The following is a 19492-nucleotide window of genomic DNA, read 5'->3' on the forward strand; positions in this document are numbered from 1 at the left end:
GGCTAAGTGTAGTCTAAGCTTGTTCTAAAACACTTTTTTATAAAAACAAAATACATGTTCTGGAATTTGTTACCTCAGAACCTAAAAATAGAAATACATATATATGTAATGTTCCATAATGCTGTTCTTGGCTCTCTTGCCTTTAGTAATACAACACGTTTTGGGAGACTATTGTAAGGGAACTTAGCAGGTTTAGCTGACTGAACTCAGAATTAAATGCTTGCAGTAATAGGTAATCTTCAAGAGGAACACAGTAAAGCTAAATACAAAATAAATTTGGTTTTGGAATGTGTTGGAAATGATAATATTCCCAGAATCCAATAAAATTATCTGCATAACTCATTGGATTTTAAGTGCCCTCCTAACATAGTTGAAACCTGTTTTAAGAATGTAGCAGTAAGGAACAAGTGCCAGTACTAATTTCTAAATAGTCACAGTCTTAATTTTGGTATTTACTCAAGAAAGGAATTTCAGGACAACCACAAGTGTTACAACTAGTAGGTGAAAGAGCCAGACCCTGAAAGATAGATCACTTCCTATTTTAATGCTAGTGTAGTGTCTCTTGATAAGGTGATATTCCTGCAGAATCCAGGTGTTTTGAGATGAGTGACAGCTTCAGATTTGAAAAAAAATAGTTCAGAACAAAATAGAGAAAATCCTGTTCAGGTGAAAGTTAAGAGTTTCCTTCAAGTAGAGGTTGGGGGTGGGAGGTGTGAAATAAGGAGGTCAAACTAGATTTGCAAAATATTTGTGATATTTACAGACATTTACTAAGTTTTAGGCCTGGAGATTAGCTTTGTCATTGTGTATTAGTTTATAGCTTTTTCAAGTGAGGGTTGGTATAGCACTGTATACAAACTGTTTGAATATATGAATTCTGGTTGTGCTGTTTAGGTAGGCGTTCTCAAAGGAAGCGTATGCCTGGCAGACGCGAAGTCCTTTCTGGTGTCGGTGAAAAGGGCAGTGATAAGGGACTGTAGGAAGGAAAGCTGTACAAGGATTAACTCCCCATGTTCACTGCGAGGGAAGGCACCCAGCTCAGCCCAGTGTACTCCTTCTGCAGCTGTGACTGCTGTTTTCTGAGAGGCAGGAAAATAATTTCTTTAAGTGTTTGCTTAAAGCTACTGTAGAGAAAGCCACCAAAGATAGAAACTGCTTAAAAACAATGAAAGCTATGAATTCTTTTGTTGTAATTTGATTTAGTGCTGAAAGAACAAAATAAGTTTAGCTTGACCTCTCCTTTACATAAGGGTATATGATGATCTCTGCAGGTGTCTAACACAGTGTATGTTGCCTTCAACCATTTGTGATCCAACATAGATAGGCCTGCACAAAATATATCTGAAATGCAAGAATATCTAACGCTGCTTCCCTTTCTTTTCGGTAGTAACAGGGGGTATCACAGAGGAGCAATTTCAGACACATCAACAGCAGTTAGTTCAAATGCAGAGGCAACAGCTTGCTCAGCTTCAGCAGAAACAGCAATCTCAGCATTCCTCACAACAGACGCATCCGAAAGCACAGGTAATGCACCTTAAATGTTGTCATGTGCTGATACCTTCCTTCTTGCTTCTGTATTTTTTATCTCTTAAGCTAAATATAACACAGTAAATACGTTAAATTTTAGAATGAGCGTAGAATACTTTTGGTCAAGATGCTTTTCCAGTTTGCTGTACAGTGCTTGGAAAGCAACTTATGCTGTAGCTAGTACAAATACCTTGCCTTCATTTTTCTATTTGGAACAAGAGAATATTTTAAGTTTTAGCATCACAACCTGTTGTTGTTGGGTTGTTGGTTTGTTTTTTTTTTTGTTTTGGGGGGTTTTTTTTTTGTAAGTTATATAACATGGCTACATTTTAAAAGTTGAGTAAGAGATTTCATATTTTAATGCATTAGTTGCATCCACAGAGTAGGTCAGTGTAGAAATAGCCAGTGCTCTGTCAGGTCATGCTATTTTCACCAGTTTTGTCCTCCTTTTGTAAGTGCTCCAAAGAGACTTCTTTATTAAAACTACTTTATGAGGTAATGTATTCTGTTACAAACAGATGCTCAGTGAATACTAAAAAATTGGTAGGTTCTGAGGAGGAAAAATGTAGTTTTGCATATTTTCATTCCTTCCTCTTCCCCATCTGCAGTGTTACTACTCCTGTCTTCTAAAAGAATCATATTTTTCCTCTGTAATGCCTTGCAAGTGAAGAATATGTGTTTTTCTGTTAAGCTTAGTTTTCTGTTAGTTTCTTACTAAGAAAATATAACAGCTGTTGCCGTTGTCTGTTTCTAGGAAAACTTATTTTACTTTGAGCATATTCTATCTAATTGCCAGTGCTGTTTGTCCCTTCCTTTCAGTGTTTTCTGCTTTGGTTAGTCAGGGATTCTGTATTGGTTGTTACTGATTACATTTTCTGTATGTGTAAAGACAGGACACCAGAATATTTAAACAAGAGGAATGAATTTTGGATTTTTAAGACACTCTGCCTATGCAAAGTAATTTTCTGAGTTCGTATAAACTGAGGCTGCAGAATGATACATGCAGCCATTTCAGGGTATCTTTCAAAGAAACTGGACTAATAAAAGATGTGTACTTCCAGAATGTGATGGGCAGTTAAGTGGTAGCAGAAATTACTCCATGAGAATGAATGTACCATGAATACTGAAAATTCTTCAGACTTGCAGTTGCAGTATACTTGCTGCCTGGAGACAGAAGAGAGAAGGAAACTTAAGGCATAGTCAGTTGTTCTAGAGGAATCTTCTTAAATGCACAGAATCACAGAACAGTTTGGGCTGGCAGGGACACACACACCCCCCCCCCCCCCCAGCCCAGGCTGCTCCCAGCCCCATCCAGCCTGGCCTGGAGCACTGCCAGGGATGGGGCACCCACAGCTGCTCTGGGCAGCCTGGCCCACCGCCTCCTGATATCTGATCTGCATCTGCCCTCTTTTAGTTCAGAGCTGTTACCCTCCTCATCCTGTCACTGTGCTCGCTGATAAAGAGCCCCTCCCCAGCATTCACGTCGGCCCCTTTAGGTACTGGGAGGGCACTGGAGCGCCTCCACGGAGCCTTCCCTTCTCCAGGCTGACCAACATATTATGAAGGTGATCTGTTTTGCCAAGAACTGCATTTGCTGTTGACTGGCTGAATTGGGCAGGACTTACCCGATGCTCATTTGGACACTAATTTCCAGTTTTTCATCAGACTTGTGAAATGGAAATATTTAATGTTATGATGCATTAGATTACACTTAGAAGATTGATGTATTTATTTGCTGGTAACTCTGCATTATAGCAATTGTAACTTAGTTTATTTTTATACTTGAATAATTATAAAGAAAAAAAAAATTTTTTCTTCCCACAGGGCTCCAGCACCTCTGACTGTATGTCAAAAACACTTGATTCAGCCAGCGCCCACTTTGCTGCATCTGCAGTGGTTAGTGCACCTGCTCCTAGTCGCAGTGAGGTAACGAAGGAACAAAACACCAGCCACAACAATATTAATGGTGTTCTCCAGCCTTCAGGTGATGATTTCTTAAAACTCACGGTCTAGTACTAGCTGAGAATATGTCAACTGGTCTTATTTCTGATTTCTAAAATACTATTAATAATCATAAACAAATCAAATATATTAATTGTGATATTCTGAATACTGTTCCTTAAAATACTGTTGTGCACTGGTGTGTAGGTTAGTATGGTAATAAAACTAGCAAATGCTCTTTTGCATTGGAAGAGCATTTTCTGTTTTCTTATGTAGGATTTAATCTTTTTAATTATCTGTCATGATCAGAAGCGTAAGTGACAGCATTTTAAAAACAGTGTGAATTTGTAATTAAAATCAATTGCTTAAAACATTAAGTACTTTAAGAAGGAAGTAGAAAAGTTGTTACGTTATTTGGTCATTATCTCACTGGCATATTGAGACAAAAACATACTAATGGACGACTACTGGCAATTCTTCTGACTTTACTGTGAGTTTCAGGTTTCATTGCATTTAGGATTTCTCCCAAATTCAGGAAAAAGTGTAGACATTGGCCTTCACTACCTTCCCGCCACCCCTCTTTCTGAACCTCTGCTACCAGGAGGCAGTAGTGCCAGTCATGCTGGTGTAGTAGCCATGTTGCCGAGAGACAAATGTTATTTGGCATTTGACTGCCATAAGACATAAAAGGTTTTTAGAGTAATTTGTTGTTTTAACAGCTAATGATGTGATTAGTTTTATAGACCTTCTGCCAGGCTGGGTTAATGATAATATGAAATGAATCGAGGGAGGAAAAACCACAGCTGAATAAAATCAATATACTGGAACAGTTCCAAGAAAGAAAAAGACATCTATGTACAGTTCTCCAAGATCATATCTGGGAGGGTGGTGTTTTGAGGGGTATAAGATCAGGCACAGGGCAGTGTACCATGTCAGTATGTGGTACACAGCTTTACGATTGATGAAAACCATTACAGATATTATGCATACAAAATCAGACTGCTGTTACTCTTCTAAAGCTGTGAGTGGCAATGGTGGGAAGGAGCTATTCCTGTTCAGGACAGGAAGACTTGTAAATTAGGAGATGTTAGCTGAAAGCAAATTTTTTTCAGGAATAAGAATCCTCTAGGGATCAAACAAGGATCTAGTTCCCCTGTGATCAAAAGGAGAACAGTGAATAGCTAGGATGCCAAGATGATATTTGAGAGCCTCTGGTTTTAATACACGCTATGAAACGTGAAGTTTCTCACACCTCAGGAGTGTGAACAGAGCACTGCAGCATAATCTGAACAGAGTTTTCTAATTTGCCCAGCCTTAGATCCCTAGTTTTGCTGCACTGAGAGAGTCTGGTCCCCAGAACCTCTTTACGTTACCAGCAGAACAAGGTAGGGGGTGATTCAAAGCATCGGAATTTGGCTTCGCAGTCGGTCTCTGAGGTTGCCTAGCTGAGGTAGTCCCCAGCCAATACACTTGTATGGGGAGTGTTGCCCCTTTGATTTAAAGCACCTAAAAAGAGGTGTACCAGGTTGGGCAGTGTAAAAGCTCTTTGTCATATGAAAGTTATTTGTCAGCTTCTTTCACTTGCTGATGTTCTTGTGAATGAAAAAACATGCCATGTTCCTAATGTTAGCTAGAAATATTTCTAAAGTTTTACACTTTGCAGATCTTTAAAAAAAAAACATTGTTGCACAATTCCAGTGATGTGTATACTTTAAAGCATTACCCTTGAAGTTAATCTTTGGAATTGAATCCGAGGAATGGCATATTTTTAACTTAACAACTTTTGGTTTGTAACAGGAACCTCCAGAACTTTGTACTCCACCAACATGGCTTTATCATCCAGCCCAGGGATTTCAACTGTACAGCTTGTAAGGACAGTTGGCCACACCACCACAAACCACTTAATTCCAGCATTGTGCACAAGCAGCCCTCAGACGCTTCCCATGAACAATTCTTGCCTGACAAATGCAGTGCACCTCAACAATGTCAGTGTTGTTTCTCCAGTCAATGTGCATATCAATACAAGGACTTCAGCACCATCGCCAACAGCCTTAAAACTCGCCACAGTTGCTGCCAGTATGGACAGAGTGCCAAAGGTAACTTCTAGCAGTGCCATCAGCAGTATAGCAAGGTAAGCATGGAGCCTTTTTGAAGTTTGAAGTTACTTTTGTTTGAAGTTTCCTTTGTGCTACAGAAATGCCTCCACAGAAATGCCCAACTCGGCCCTAGAGTACTAAACAGAATTGTTTCCACCTCCAAGAGACTTCTCAGTATAGCTTCAGCCTCACAAAAACATCCAGCTGCTGGCAGCTTCGCGGTGGCTGTGACAAACTGCAAGAGCTGTTTTGTATATTAACCCCCAAATAATTCACGCTGATTTTAGGCACCAGTAGTTTTGGTAAACTTCTGCTGTGTTTAAAATGGCTTCATTTTAACCATTTTCATTTGTCCCTTCTCTCATGCAGCACTTCCAGGTAGATTCTATCAAACCCTGCACATCTCTCCATAACTTTGTGTAAGATGCAAGCTGGACGTACCTATTTTATATATACATACAGATATATGTGTATGTGAAGTGTAAACCACTTTTATGTGCCAGCCTGCATCTTATGTATATAGACAAGAGATTTATTCTCATTGAACAGCAGCACTCTTGGTTCAGGATACTTAGAAGATGTTTCACAGGAGTGGCAGGAGCTTGCAGCTGGCTATGTTTTCTGAAAATGGTGATATTTGGGCTTTGGTTGAAGCCTTTGCTGGATTGTATGATGTTTAAAAAAAAAAAAAAAGTAAAGTTTGTGATGAATTAGAAAAGTGAAAAATGGCCATTAGCAAATGTGGCTTCCTGATTATTTCATAACGCTCCTGCAGAGGTTAAAATTTTAGAGTTTTTTGAGATGGAAAATGGCATGTATAATTTAGTCACTATAGATTGAGGAAAAAGGTATTTTTAAATTAGCAGCCGTGCCTTAAAGCATACTTTTGTATCAGTAACACATTTAGTTCTTATTTCCCTCAAGTCAGAGGGGTATTTCAAGTCATGTCAGCAAATGCTGTGAAAAGTACCACCTTAGCTGAACAGGTCTTGGGCTTTTCTACAAAGAATGATAACAAATTGAAAAAACATTTAAGATTTCTTGCACTAGTGCTAAAGTGGAATTGGTGTGGGTGGGAGAGGATTATGTTAGAATAACGCTTTACTGTGAGTCAGTCATCATAATATATCTTGACTTTCCTTCTTCAGGAGACTCTTTAGTACTTTTACCTATAACTTAGGCTGGTAATTTACAGTTAAATGCAAGAATCTTGTAGAAGGGACTGCAGTTAGTGGAGTAAAACTTAGTATTTAGTTTTAAATAATCTGTTTCTAGTACGTGTTTTCTCCCTGATCCAGGCTAACAGCTGTGTAAAAAAAAAAAAAAAAAACAAACAAAACAAAGCACATGTAATAAATCATTAAAACTGTGTAAGAAAATATGTTCTACCTGTAACTATTGAATATTTCTTTTATTGCAGAGAGAATCATGAACCAGAACGACTGGGTTTAAATGGCATAGCAGAGACAACAGTAGCCATGGAAGTGACATAACCTCAAACCAGTGTCTCAACCTGTGCTAATGGTGTAGTCATTTATATTCCAACCGAGTGCAAAATACAGCACTCTGTGGATCACAGAGAACTAAAATGGACCTAAATGGACTATCATTATATCGTGTATTAAGTCGATATATAATGTAAATTTTGTAAAATTGGGAAAATCACTACCTTGTAAAATAGTTTATTTGTATCATCAATATTATTTCTGTTACTTGAATAGTAGATATTCATCATCATGCTTTTGCACTTGAATTTGCAACTGAATGGATTAAAAAATAATTCTTTAATGGGATCATGAGCATGAAATGGGATCCTGCATCACTTGTTTTAACTATTTATTTTGCCATGTTTACATTTTGTATCTTGTACAAATAAATCCAACTTTGTGTCTAAAAAAAAAGTTAAAGATTCATAGCTAGGAAACAAAATTCTTGTAATTTTTTTCTAAAGGAAATGTAAAGTTTTCACTTGGTTCATTTTGTTTCACAATTTGACTAGATGGACTTTTTGGTAAATACTTTAGTGGCATTTCACTGTCAAATATGAAGTTCAAGGCAAAATAGTATTTTCTATTACTGTGCAGGGGAAAGGGATGGATCGATACATGCAAATTTAATGTAGTAACTCACTTTTCCATATATTTTGAATGTATATTTCTATTTATAATACCAGTTTATAAAAAATAATTACACAGGAAAAAAAAACTGACTAGAAAAATTATGCATCTAGCACATATAAAATTGTGCAGATATGAGAAAATTTTCAACTGATTACATTTTATCTGAAGACTGCATATTTTAACTGGCTTTAAAACTGTAACACACCACATAAAGGATATTTTACCAGGTATGTATTGCATTATATATCATTGCAATAATTAATTATTGGATGTCTAGATATCGAGCCATCCCAGGTGGTGGGGGGGAGGGAGGGTTGTGGCAAGATTGTCTTTTCAATTTTGGAGAGTTTTCCTGTGGCTACAAGGCAAGTAACGGGTTGGAAAAAGTCTGACTGTAAGCGTTGGACACCTTCGTAGTGTAGTGTTTTAGTGACTTTTTTTATACGGTTCTTGTAAATTAGATACGTGTAGTGGTGTTTCAGAATGTTTGTTTATGCACTAGTTCAGACAACTTTCCCTGTTACTTGTTCTTGATAAGTGAAAACTGCAGGGAAATAAAAATACATATCAAAACACGGACATGTTGCATATGTGTTTATTTCACAATGTGCAAGCAATAGAAGTGTAAATTTTGGAGGTTAGTGGTAGTCTTTTGATGACTTTTGACCAAAGCATGTGCACTTTTTTCCAAAAGGTTTCCGATTACGTGATTATTTCCTGTGCTTACCGTATGCGGTAGGGGAGGGATGGTCCAGTAGTTGGGACCTGAGACCCTGGGCATAATCAGGACGAGACAACAGTTTCTTGTTCTGCCAAAGGAACTTCAGGTATTAGTTTGGGCGAATCAGTTGAATTTTCTGCTGTTTTGTTCATTCTCCACCTGTAATTTGGATAATGTTTCTGTATTTCCTTTCAACCTCAACGCTTCTGTGATTTATAAGAACTTCAGGACATTGTCAAGTCCAGCCCCTGCCCCATGGAAGTCAAGATGTGGTTTGCCTGTATGTCATGCAGTCAGTGTATTTTTCCTCTTGGCTTTTTATATAAAGAGCTATTTTTAATCGCAGTTGTCTTTAAACATGTTTTGTCTTACGTTCTGTAAGTTAAAAGTTTTGACAGTTAAAAACGTTTGCAGAGCTTTAAATACTGGGAGCTTGTCAGAAACTCTGATGTCTAAAATTAACTTTTTTGCTTAGCTGATATTGTATTTTCTATTCAGTACAAAGTCTGCAAGGCAAGATGAGAATAGATTGTATTTCTTGCGAATAGTCAAAGGCACCCACGACAATAGTGTCACCACCTTGGTCAGGCGGGGCGGGTGGCAGGGCTGAGGGTGCCGGCACAGCGGGGAGGTGCCTGTGCAAATGCTGCTTGTGCCTCGCTCAGCCTGCACCGGAGCCGCTGCTCCCTATGTGTCCGTCACCTTTTCACATGTGTCTAAGGTTCTGTAGCCCTTGGTTCATTTCTGGGAATGACTATGACTGTGTAGTCTGAAGTATGAATAATGTATTTTACTTTTTTTGAAAGCAGAATTGTTGCAGAACTGAGTGAAAAGGAAAGAAGTTATTCTCCTTGATACAGACAAATAACCTTGCTTCTCTAACATACCCCCAAAACCTTTCTGAGGTTTAATGGAAACATGAAGTAATTTCTTTTGTGGATTGCAAGTTGTATACCTAGCAAATGACAGCTGCTGAGCTCTGCAGTATAGACTCTGGTCACTACATGGGAGACTTTTAGGGTAAATTGGATCGAAAATGTCCCAAAGATTGCTGCCTATCTGTGACTTGGTGTGATCTAATCCTCATCTGATTATTAGAGGCTCCAGCTAAAGGTTTTTTAAGTTACAATAGATTCTGGAAAAATGTGAGGTGGGAAAAAGGATTTCATAAACTCCAAAGGCTATAATAGCACATGTGCTGTATGTTGAATGAGTTTCATTTAAAGGATTAGTATTGATGTAGCTTTCTGTAAAGTAGAACTAGAGTAGTCATTTTAAGAATATCTAACAATTAATTGCATGGCTCAAGTGCAAGAAAAGGGGAGTGATGAATAATGCTGTAGTCCACAGAAATCTGCATGGGGAAAAAAAATAAAATTAAGGGAATATTGCTGGTGTCTTCTACCTTATGATCCTGATGTACAGCAGGCAGTGCCAAGGACTGCATTATTTTTGTGTGCTGTTTCAAAAGTGTTTGAGGATCTAACATTCTTTAATTCCCTTACTTGCACATCATGCATATCTGCGATATGATTTGAATAGTGTTTGTTGTTCTGTTACATATTAGAGGCTGTTGTTGAGGCAAGATTTTTGAATCTACAGCAATTTATATTGGACTTCAAGTGTAATGTGCAGAGTTTTTCCTTAAATGCCAGATGGTAGGAAATGCTGATTATTTTTCTAATAAGGTTTATCTAATTGATTTAATCTATAGATTGACTGGAGTTTTGGTATGTGTTTAATTGTAGGCATTTTGTTTCTAGTTCTGCTGTAGGGCTTTTCCTCTCCTTTCCAAACAACATCTTAACTATCCTGTTCTGTTGTCACTTTTCTTTACTCCACTATAGCAGGCTGTACGTTGGGGGTATTTTGCCCCGACAAACAAGACGACAGTTTCTGCAGCCCTTTGTGGTTTTCCTGAGGCTAATGACTTTGTGACTCACTTTTCCTTCCCCGATAGTCCATTTTCCTTTACTATCTCCAGCTCCTTTGTAGAGAATAACAGGAATGTTTCCTATTTCCTTATTGCAGTAATTAAGATTTTTTTTTTGAAGCAGGATCATCAGACAGTGCAGCCTTCCAGGTGACTGATGATCCTGAAGTGGACTCGGCATCGTGGTCGCAGCTGGTCAGCCTTCCACTCAGTTCCCAGTACCATACAGGAAGAATGACTGAGACCTTCCAAATAGCGTGTCCTGCTAGAAATTCACATTGTGTTTGAAGCTCTGAAAGCTACAGAAAACTAAATGCTCCTTATACAGGATTGTCATCTTGACAGGCTTCCTGGATTTGACTTGAGAAATGGTTTCAAATCTCACTTCCCTATTTATTCTACTTCTAGGTTTTGCAATATTCAGACTTACTTTTAGAAGGATGGAGAATAACCGTTACAAATTACAGCTTGTCTTCACAGTAAATTGCTACTTGGGGAAGAAGAAAAAAGGAAAGACACATGTAACAGAGAGGAAATGTTTCCAGACCCAACCTAAGTTGGCAATGTAAGTTGGGTTAGCTTTTAAGATCCACGTGTTTACACTTGAACAAAAAGGCATGTGGAAAATGATTGGTTTTCTTCTCATCTAACCAGCTAATTATGTGGAACACATTAGATATGGGCAATTGCTGTCTGTGAGCCAAAGCAACCCTGGGTTGGTTTGATCTCCCAGGAAAGCCATCCTGACCAGTTGACGTGGATGCAGTGGTATGTTGGCATGTGGGGCTCCACTGTGGAATAGCGTGTAGCCAGGAAGCACCGTGAAGCAGGCAGCCGCTCGGGGCGGGATTTCTGGGGGGAAGGAACAGGCAGCTTTTGGGTGAGGGCAGTGGTGAAGGCAGGGCATGCGAGGTGGTGGGGAGCAGATCTGTAATGAGGGCTGTTGTGTGTCCCAGCTTGTCCTCCTGGAACTGCGTTGCCTGGAGTTTTTCACCCTGGGGAGCCTGTTGCTTTTCTTTAACAGAGGTCACATTATAGATACCCTGTTACATACATTGCTCTAGCCCACACAGAAATAAAGCAGCCGTACAGCTATTTGCAGAGTGCCTAAATGCATTTAATGGCAGCATTTCTCTTGTAGGCCAGTGATGATGTGAGAGAATAGTACATGTATGAAATGGGAATACATGTGGATAATTTTCTTTACAAAACTTTACTGAAATGGCCAGAAGGAGAATGTAAAGATGCGCTTCTAGAGAACGTAACACTGATTTCATTCCAATTTGGTGAGAAAGCCATTGGCTGAGAATAAGAGTTTGAAGCAGGCTGCAATTCTTACTCGCATGTTATTTTGTCCTTTTAAAAGCACCTAGCTCACAAAGTACTTGTGTGCCTTGGCCTGCTAGTGAACACGGAGCTCTCTCAGAGGAGTGGCTTCAGAACACTTTCAGGTAACTTCTGCTGACTGAGGGTAGTTGCGTCTTTGCTGACTGTGTTAAGGCAAGACCTAGGAACACCAGCGCCCTGCTTGCAGAAACCCAGCAGCAATGGCTGAAACTAGAGATGTGAAGTTCTCGCTTATCCCTAAACTGGTTTTGATGCTGATTTTGTAGAGGGAAGGTCAAAGATTGGCTGTGAAGGAAACTGTAAATGTCTGTCAAGGTTTAGAATGAGAATTATCTAAAATATATTTTACAGCCTTTTTTTTTTTTTTTTTTTAATAGATGACTGAATGAAGGCCAGGAAGTTCCAGAGGAGGACAACATCTCCTGACCAAGGACACAGATCTTGTTAACAAGAAGCTGGCAAGATAAAGAGGGGCTCTGGTGTCCTCAGATGATGCATGGCCATAAAAAGAATAAAAAAAAGAGTAGGGGTATTCCTCCCCAAATGACCACCAAAGACTCTCTTGAGACCCCTGCACAGGCATAAAAGACTTTTGCTGGCTCAGCACAATTCCTGCGCAGGCACGGAAAACCTGATGAGCTCAGCACAGTGAATATGTATTAGGTAGGCAGAATAATTGTATTAGTTAAGTGGAGCTTTGTAACTCTCGTGTAAATATTTGATGAGGGATCCTAGTAGGTGTGCTTGATTGGTGGGAATAGAGCACTGAGCACCCTGCACAGAATAAAACATCATCTCCTCTCTAAACAGAGTGTGTTTTGAGAGTTCTCTTTCCAACAGGCAACAGTTTGATGTGTGCCATCCTGCTGCAGTGACTGTCAGTACCCAGAATGCCAGTCTCTAATGTGAGAATGTTTGTTTCCAAAGTGCCTTTCTGTTATACCAGAGGAAAAAGGAGTTTCAGGTTAAGTTCCCTGTTTTCCCAGTGACTTGCTTGTTTCTGAGTCACCTGGTGTATCTTAAAATGCAATCTGTGTGTGGGTTGGATTTTTTTGTAATGGCGTCATTTAGAACAAAAAATGAAGAGCGCCTATGCAAGTCACATTTTGCTATAAATTTAACCCCATTTAATCACAGTCAGTATTGTTGCCAGGTAGTTTAAAGGAGAAGAAAAAAAAAAAAAAAAGAGCAATGGAAATAGGACTAAAATCTGAAAACTAAAAGGGAGTAACAGTGAAGCACCTGAACTGCTTTCTGAACTTGCGCGGTGTCCACCACTTAGTGGCTTTGTCCATTCTTTTCTCTGAGTATCAGCATCATCTTCCCATTCGTGCTTCATACGTAGTGGTGTTGAAAGTGCTGGTTCCTGTACCAGATGTGAAAATCACCTAGTGAGCCCGGAGTCCCTGCACAGTCTCGGCGTGAGTGGATGTGCAGGCGTGAAGAAACACAACGGCCCAAAATCTGTGCAGGAAATTAGATGTCTGGAGCCCTGTCGGTGTGCCAGAACAGCCTTTCCCCTGTACCACAGTTATGTTGTGGGTTGGTTGGTGTTTGGTTTTCTTTTTTTTCGTCTTTTCTCTAAAGTTACAATTGTTTCTGTGACTAAGGATGGGAAAATCTGTTTAGGCCAATCTGGCTTCAGTCCATTACGTGCTGATTTAACTCTTAACACAAATGTAATTCCACAGGGAGGTTAATATAGAAAGATCAATTGGAGAGCAAGGAGCAAGTGAAGGAGGGAGGAATTAAGGCCATGCTATAGCAGATAACAGGCAATTTTTAACAGAACAGATATATCAACCTAAATCTTTTTGTCTGACAGCAGGGAGCACACCAGTGCTGCCTCAGAGTTCTGACAGGTAATGTGAAAAGACAGACCACAGCACCATATGTGTCATACCATATATTCTGGCAAGATAGTATTGCCTATTCAGGAATGCCTGTAAAAAAACAACAAATGAAACAAACCCCCACCAAAACTAGTGTGGTGCCTGTCAGCAGTTGAACTCTCCTAAGGACAGCAGAAAGAAGTGAATGGGGCAGAAGATGATCAGCTGACCAAGGCTAGGCATAATTAATAGTTGCACTTTCAAAACCTCAGTAGCAGTTTGGTCCGATTTTTTGACGGACTGCAAGGCCCTGCTTCAGCAAGCTGCGATGATGCAGCCCCACGCTGCCTGACTTCAGGCCCTGGGGACAGGCTGGTGGCAGCTAGCTGTGAATTGATGGCAGCCTGGTGCTTGCTTTCCCACCCTCACTGCTAATGCTTCACTGACTCCTCCTGAATTAATGTTATTTCACTGAACCCTGCCCTGGGGATAAAAGTGATGCTTAAAATAACATCATCCCCCATCTTCCTGATGGTGATCTGACTAGACTAGTCATCGGGGTTTTAAATCAACAGCTGTGTAAGTGACACCAGAAGATGGCATCATCTGCCTGTAATGCGGTTTTAACTCTTTCTGGATCTTCACGCGTAAAGGTGGTGGGGGGTTGACAATGGGCGTGTTGTCCCTCACAATGACACTCGGTGTGGAGGCTTTGTGGTTTGGGATTGTGTGTCTTTTTTTAATGGGTTTGGGCTTTTTTCATTTAGTTGGTTGGGATTTTTAGGATTGCTTTAGAAATTCCTATACTTAAGACAATTTTTCCCCCCCAACTTACAGTTCTTTGAGTTGTTTATTGAGTAACTCAAATGAAAGTCTGCAACTTGGAAAAATATTTTGAGTGTTGAAGCAGCTAAAACATTTTACAGTTTTATACAAAGTGGTAAAAATTGATTTTATTTATTTTTAGCTAATCCATTTTTTTATAGGTGGGTTAACACAATTTATATGCCTATGCATCATGTGAATAATTCATATGAAGATTGAGACTTATGTGTGTGCTTAACATGCTTTATGTATATACTTTAAAGTGAGCATATATTGAAGTGTTTTGCAAATTGGAAACAATGGCTGCTCTTAAACTCCCTGCTAGTGTAGTCCAAGCGCTTTCTGACAGTATCTCTGAACTTGCAGTACTCTATTTCCAAATATCTGATCTTTCTGTGGAAGTGTGAGAAAGAGGAACCCTGTGCCCCCTAATCACCAAAGAGATCATTACCTGTCTGATCAAAGGAGGTGTGGCTTTGGGGATAATCATTTTGGGTGACTGAGAGGGTCAGTTCTGCAGATCCTATACACTTTGCTATTGATTTTTTCCTTTGCCTGGACAAATGGTCTCACAGCTTGGTCTCTCCTGAGCTATAAACATGTCTCCTTGCCTTTGGTGGTGCAAGGGTACACAGATTAGACTGTCTCTGTATCTCGGTTCCTGCTAGCTGCCTTCTCAGCTCATTTTGCTGCCTGATCTTCAGTCTTTGGCTTCTATTTATTTTTATTCCTGTTAAACACATTATGTTCTGGCTTTGTAAACATTTTCCCTGATGGTGTCTTCAGGACACTATCCTCGATATTTAAAACTGCTTTTTATTATGGGGATCCCAACCCTTTTGGTACCTCCGGGAAGAAATTCTTTACCACCTCTTTACCCATAGACATATCTCAACACTGATGAAATAAGCATATCATCAAATTTTATCTCAATGGCCATTGATGAGATGCCAAGATCAATGGGATCTACATTAAAGTCGCTCTCCCTGCTGGTAGGTTAGGTCCCTAGCCAGCACCGGTGTGTGTTTCTGTAACAGCAGAAATTTAACCTTGTTCTTCTGCTGCTGAAGCTCCTTCCCAACTCTAAAGCTCATTCCTGGAGCCCAGAAGCAACGACATGAAGCAATGTTCTTTTGGCTCTGTGGATCAGAAATCTGCTTTTCACTTCTGAAATGCCCAGGTGTCTGTTCCCTTATTTCTGTGGGACCACCTCTACCAGAAATCACGTTATGCTGTTGTTCAGACCCTCTACCACATGCCTGCTGCTTGGTTTTCCTGCAGCCTGAACAGCTTGGCAATATTGATGGCTCATCCACAGAGAAATGAAATTTTGTTGTTCTCTTCTGGCTGTCCCCCCTTCACCCCACTCTTTGAGGAGGGGAATTGTTAAGTCCTTTTGGAGACCTCTGACATCTTGGGCTGTTTAGTGAACTGTCGCAGCTGAGAATTTTTTCAGGAAAAATCAGAGCTCACTGTCGAATTGTATCTAATCTGCCAGGATGTTCTAAATAGTGGACTTAGTAATTAGCGGGAGAACTTGCTGGAAAAGTAGGAAAATAAGGTGACATCAAGGTTCTCTTCTTTTACTTTTGTGGTACTGGTAGCAAGAAAATTGTCTTGAGTTCTGGTGTACCATCGCTCAATCAACCCATGTGAACTATGCCTATAGTGGCATTTCTTGTAAGGGCACAATCTGGAAAAGTATGGTTTCAGAACTGAAAGAAAATAATGATAATGCTTAAGATTATAGCAGTGGAGTATGACTACTTTTCTGTGTCTTGGTAGTTCATGTTTTATATGGAGCGGGTTCCCAATAAACAGTAAATCATGCCTTCCATCAGGCATCCAGAACAGCCTGGAAGAAGTTCACAAGCTCAAGGAAGTTCCGATCACTTGAATCTGGCTGAAAACTAATGTCCTACTAGGCTGCTTAACCCAGGAATTTGGTAATAAGTAGTAAAAATAGCAGCTTTGTGACAATACGGTATTGTCTGCGATACAGACAATGTAGTACTGTGACAAAACTGCTAAGAAAAGGTGGCTCTTCAGTGCATTCTTACTGATTGCAGATTATACCTGTTCTAACAGGAAAACGGAGGTTTGCCAGTCTTGCTCCAAAATGAGCTTCTTGATAATGGAGAAAAATAAGGATTAATTCATCGAAAGGGTTGTCTTTTATGACTAAGCCCCTACTTGTCATGACTAACAAATTTGCTATTCAGGGTAAAAGCTTGAAACATAAAGAGAAATAAAAGGGCTATATAACTGGTAATCCACGGGAATAAATCACATTATATAATAATGTCTTATCATGTGCTGCACATTGCTAACTCTCCCTGATGTAATTGCTTTTAAGAAGGGCATGAGAGCTTTTGAAACTGGCTTGCTCTTCTCACATCCACAGCAGGACGACCACGGTGGTTAGGAGAAAGGGAAATCTCTGTAGAAATGTTGACGGACTTGCCGCTGCCATCTTGACTGTATGATTGAGGCTGATTTAATGAATCTGGCACTCTGGAGGAAACCAGTTTCAGAAGCTGCTTGTGGTTGCTCAAGTCCAGGGAATGTCTACAACTTTCCAGAAGGCACCAGCAGTTGTCGCATTCATCTTTAAGTGGTCTAGCAGGGAGAAAATGACAGAGGCGGAGATTACGTGTGTTGCATTACACTATCTCAAATAACATGAATGTGGCGAAAGGAACTAGCCTTGGCCCGGGTTGGGGGCAGGAGGGTAAGCTGCAGGTGTGTTTAGCAGGTCTGGAAGGAATGTTCCCAGGAAGTGCAGGGGAAGGAGGAGGGGGTCAGCACCCCCCATGTATAGGAGCAGCTACAGCCACTTTCTCCCAGATGCTGATTCACCGACCGCATCGTGACAAACTTCTTGTAAAATTAACAAGGTCAGAGCATCGCTCGGAGGTACTATTGCTTCTGCTTCTCCTCACTGGAAATGAGTGTTGCGTGCAGTGAGCGACTATCCCAATGATGAATACCCTTTACCCTGGTTACAGACGGTTTGTCAGGGGCACACACAGGCCGCCGGGGCTCTCTCCTTGTTCCCGCCTTGTTTTTCCCCTCAGGGAGCAGCGGGCGGGCGGTGCTGCTGGGAACGAGATACCGAAATACCTGCCCTGCGGCCCGAGGGCACACGCCGCTCCCCGTCCGAGGCCGAGCCGGACCGACCCCTCGGTTAATCGCTGTAACCTCCCGTTGAGCCGGGAGTCCCCCCGCCCCCGCTGAGGGGAGCCCGGGGCGCCGTTAGAGCCGCTGGCGGCCGCCCCCCGCGCGCGAACTACGGCTCCCGGCAGCCCCCGCGCGGCCCGGCCCGGGCGCTGGGGGGGGAGGGGCAGCCCGCCGCCCCTCCCCGCGCAGCCGCGCCTGGCCGGGGGCCACCGGGGCTGAGCGGCCGCTGCCGGCACCGAGCGGCTGCCGCCCCTCCCCCCGCCCCGCCCCGGCCGGCGGCAGCAGGGCGTCTGCGGCACCTGCCCGGCGGAGCGCCCGCTCCCTGCGGCCGGTGCCCGCCGCCATGGCGGATCCCGCCGAGTGCAGCATTAAGGTGATGTGCCGGTTCCGGCCCCTCAACGAGGCGGAGATTCTCCGGGGGGACAAATTCATCCCCAAATTCAAGGGCGAGGAGACGGTTGTCATCGGGGTGAGTCTGCCGCAGCCCCTTCTCCCGCCTGCGCGGTGCCGCGGCGGGGCGAGCATCCTCCCCCCCCGCCTCCCCGTTACCGGGACGAGCGTCCCTCTCCCCCTCACCGTTACCGGGACGAGCATTTTTCCGCCCCACCCGCTACCGGGGCAAGCATTCGTTCCCCCCCCCCCCCCCCGTTACCGGGGCGAGCATCCTCCGCCCTACCCGCTGCCGGGGAGAGCATCCGTTCCCCCCCCCACCGTTACTGGGGCGAGCATCCTTCCGCCCCACCCGCTACGGCGAGCATTCGTCGCCCCCTCACCGTTACCGGGGCGAGCGTCCCTCTCCCCCTCACCGTTACCGGGACGAGCACCCTCCCGCCCTACCCGTTACCGGCGCGAGCATCCGTCCCCCCCCTCACGGTTACTGGGGTACTGGGGCGAGCATCCCTCTCCTCCCCCCCGTTACCGGGGCGAGCATCCCTCCCCGCGGCCCCGCCGCCGGGCCCCGCGGCCATTGTTCCCGCTGCGGCGGAGCGAGGGAGGGGCGGCGGGGCTGCCCCCCCATAGCGGGGGGGTGGGGGTGGGGGCTGCTCCCCACCGCGGGGGTCCGGCCGGGCCGGGAGGGGTGGGGGCGCGGGGGCGGCCGCGCTGCCGGCGCTGATGTCATGCCGGTGACTGGGCATGCTCGGCGCTCCGCGGGGGCGGCCGGCCGCGCTCCGCCGCGCCCCTGCGGCAGCGCCGGAGAAAGTTTCACCGGTGCGCGGGGGGCTGAGGCGGGGGATGGGGGGCTGAAGGGGGTCCCCGAGGAGGGTCCCCTCCCGCCGGGGCTGCGGGAGCGCTCCGCGGCCGCGCAGCATCCCCCTCCCGGCGAGACAAAGCCGGGCCGGCACCGGAGCGCGCCCGTCCCGGCGGCGTGAGCGGGGCACAGCCCCAGCATCCTTCCGTCATACGGCCCGCGCCAGGGGAAGCGTTTTCCCTCTCATTAAAAAAAAAAAAAAAAAAAAAAAAAAAAAAATTAAAACATCAAATGACAACGCGCTTGCAGCAACCGCGGAGCTCTGTGTTCCCTCCCCCCCGGCCTCGCAAGGAGCAGGCTGCTGGCCATGGCAAAGGCTTTGCAATGAGCCAGGTGTGGGGCTGGGGGCGCGCTGTGGGGCGGGATGGGGCCCCTTTGCCCGGCGTCGAGCGTGGCGCAGCCCCTGTGCCAGCCTGGCCTGGGAAGGGGCCGCCCCGGCTCTTGGGCCTGGGGCTGGAGCTTCCCCGGGGGGGTCCCTCCCGGCTGGGCTGGCCTGCGGGGCTCTGCTGGGTTTGGTGGGCCCACGCAGGCAACAGCAGGCGCTTGGACTTCGGTTGTGGTTTTGGGTTGCTGTCTGACCAGCCCGTGCCTTCAGTGCTTCGTTTTACACGTCAGTCTGCTGTGCTTACAGCCATAGGGTGATCCACACTGTACTTATGATAGAGATCTTGGTAACACAAAGGATGAGCTGTTACTGGTCTGATTTGTTAGGATATCAAAA

The 19492-nt window shown here is 43.5% G+C and overlaps 2 protein-coding genes across 3 annotated transcripts in view; both read left to right on the forward strand.

Moving 5' to 3' along the window:
* Positions 1-8263, forward strand: part of EPC2 (enhancer of polycomb homolog 2) — a 50786-nt gene extending 42523 nt beyond the window's left edge. Inside the window, exons 11-14 of one of the 2 annotated variants that reach the window (XM_014285672.3) lie at positions 1394-1524; positions 3352-3511; positions 5266-5599; positions 6985-8263. In XM_014285672.3, the coding sequence (XP_014141147.2) occupies positions 1394-1524; positions 3352-3511; positions 5266-5599; positions 6985-7057 (698 nt within the window). In that variant the 3' untranslated portion in view covers positions 7058-8263. Of the gene's footprint in view, positions 1-1387; positions 1525-3351; positions 3512-5265; positions 5600-6984 lie in introns of both variants that reach the window. The other variant, XM_005433168.4, reaches the window with a different exon arrangement.
* Positions 8264-17717: 9454 nt separating this feature from the next.
* The window catches only part of KIF5C (kinesin family member 5C), an 85395-nt gene continuing 83620 nt past the window's right edge, over positions 17718-19492 (forward strand). The window contains exon 1 of the mRNA XM_055718993.1: positions 17718-17991. Within this exon, the coding sequence (XP_055574968.1) occupies positions 17866-17991 (126 nt within the window). The 5' untranslated portion in view covers positions 17718-17865. The remainder of the gene's footprint in view (positions 17992-19492) is intronic.

Source organism: Falco cherrug, chromosome 8 (assembly GCF_023634085.1).
Source record: "Falco cherrug isolate bFalChe1 chromosome 8, bFalChe1.pri, whole genome shotgun sequence".
NCBI lineage: Eukaryota > Metazoa > Chordata > Aves > Falconiformes > Falconidae > Falco > Falco cherrug.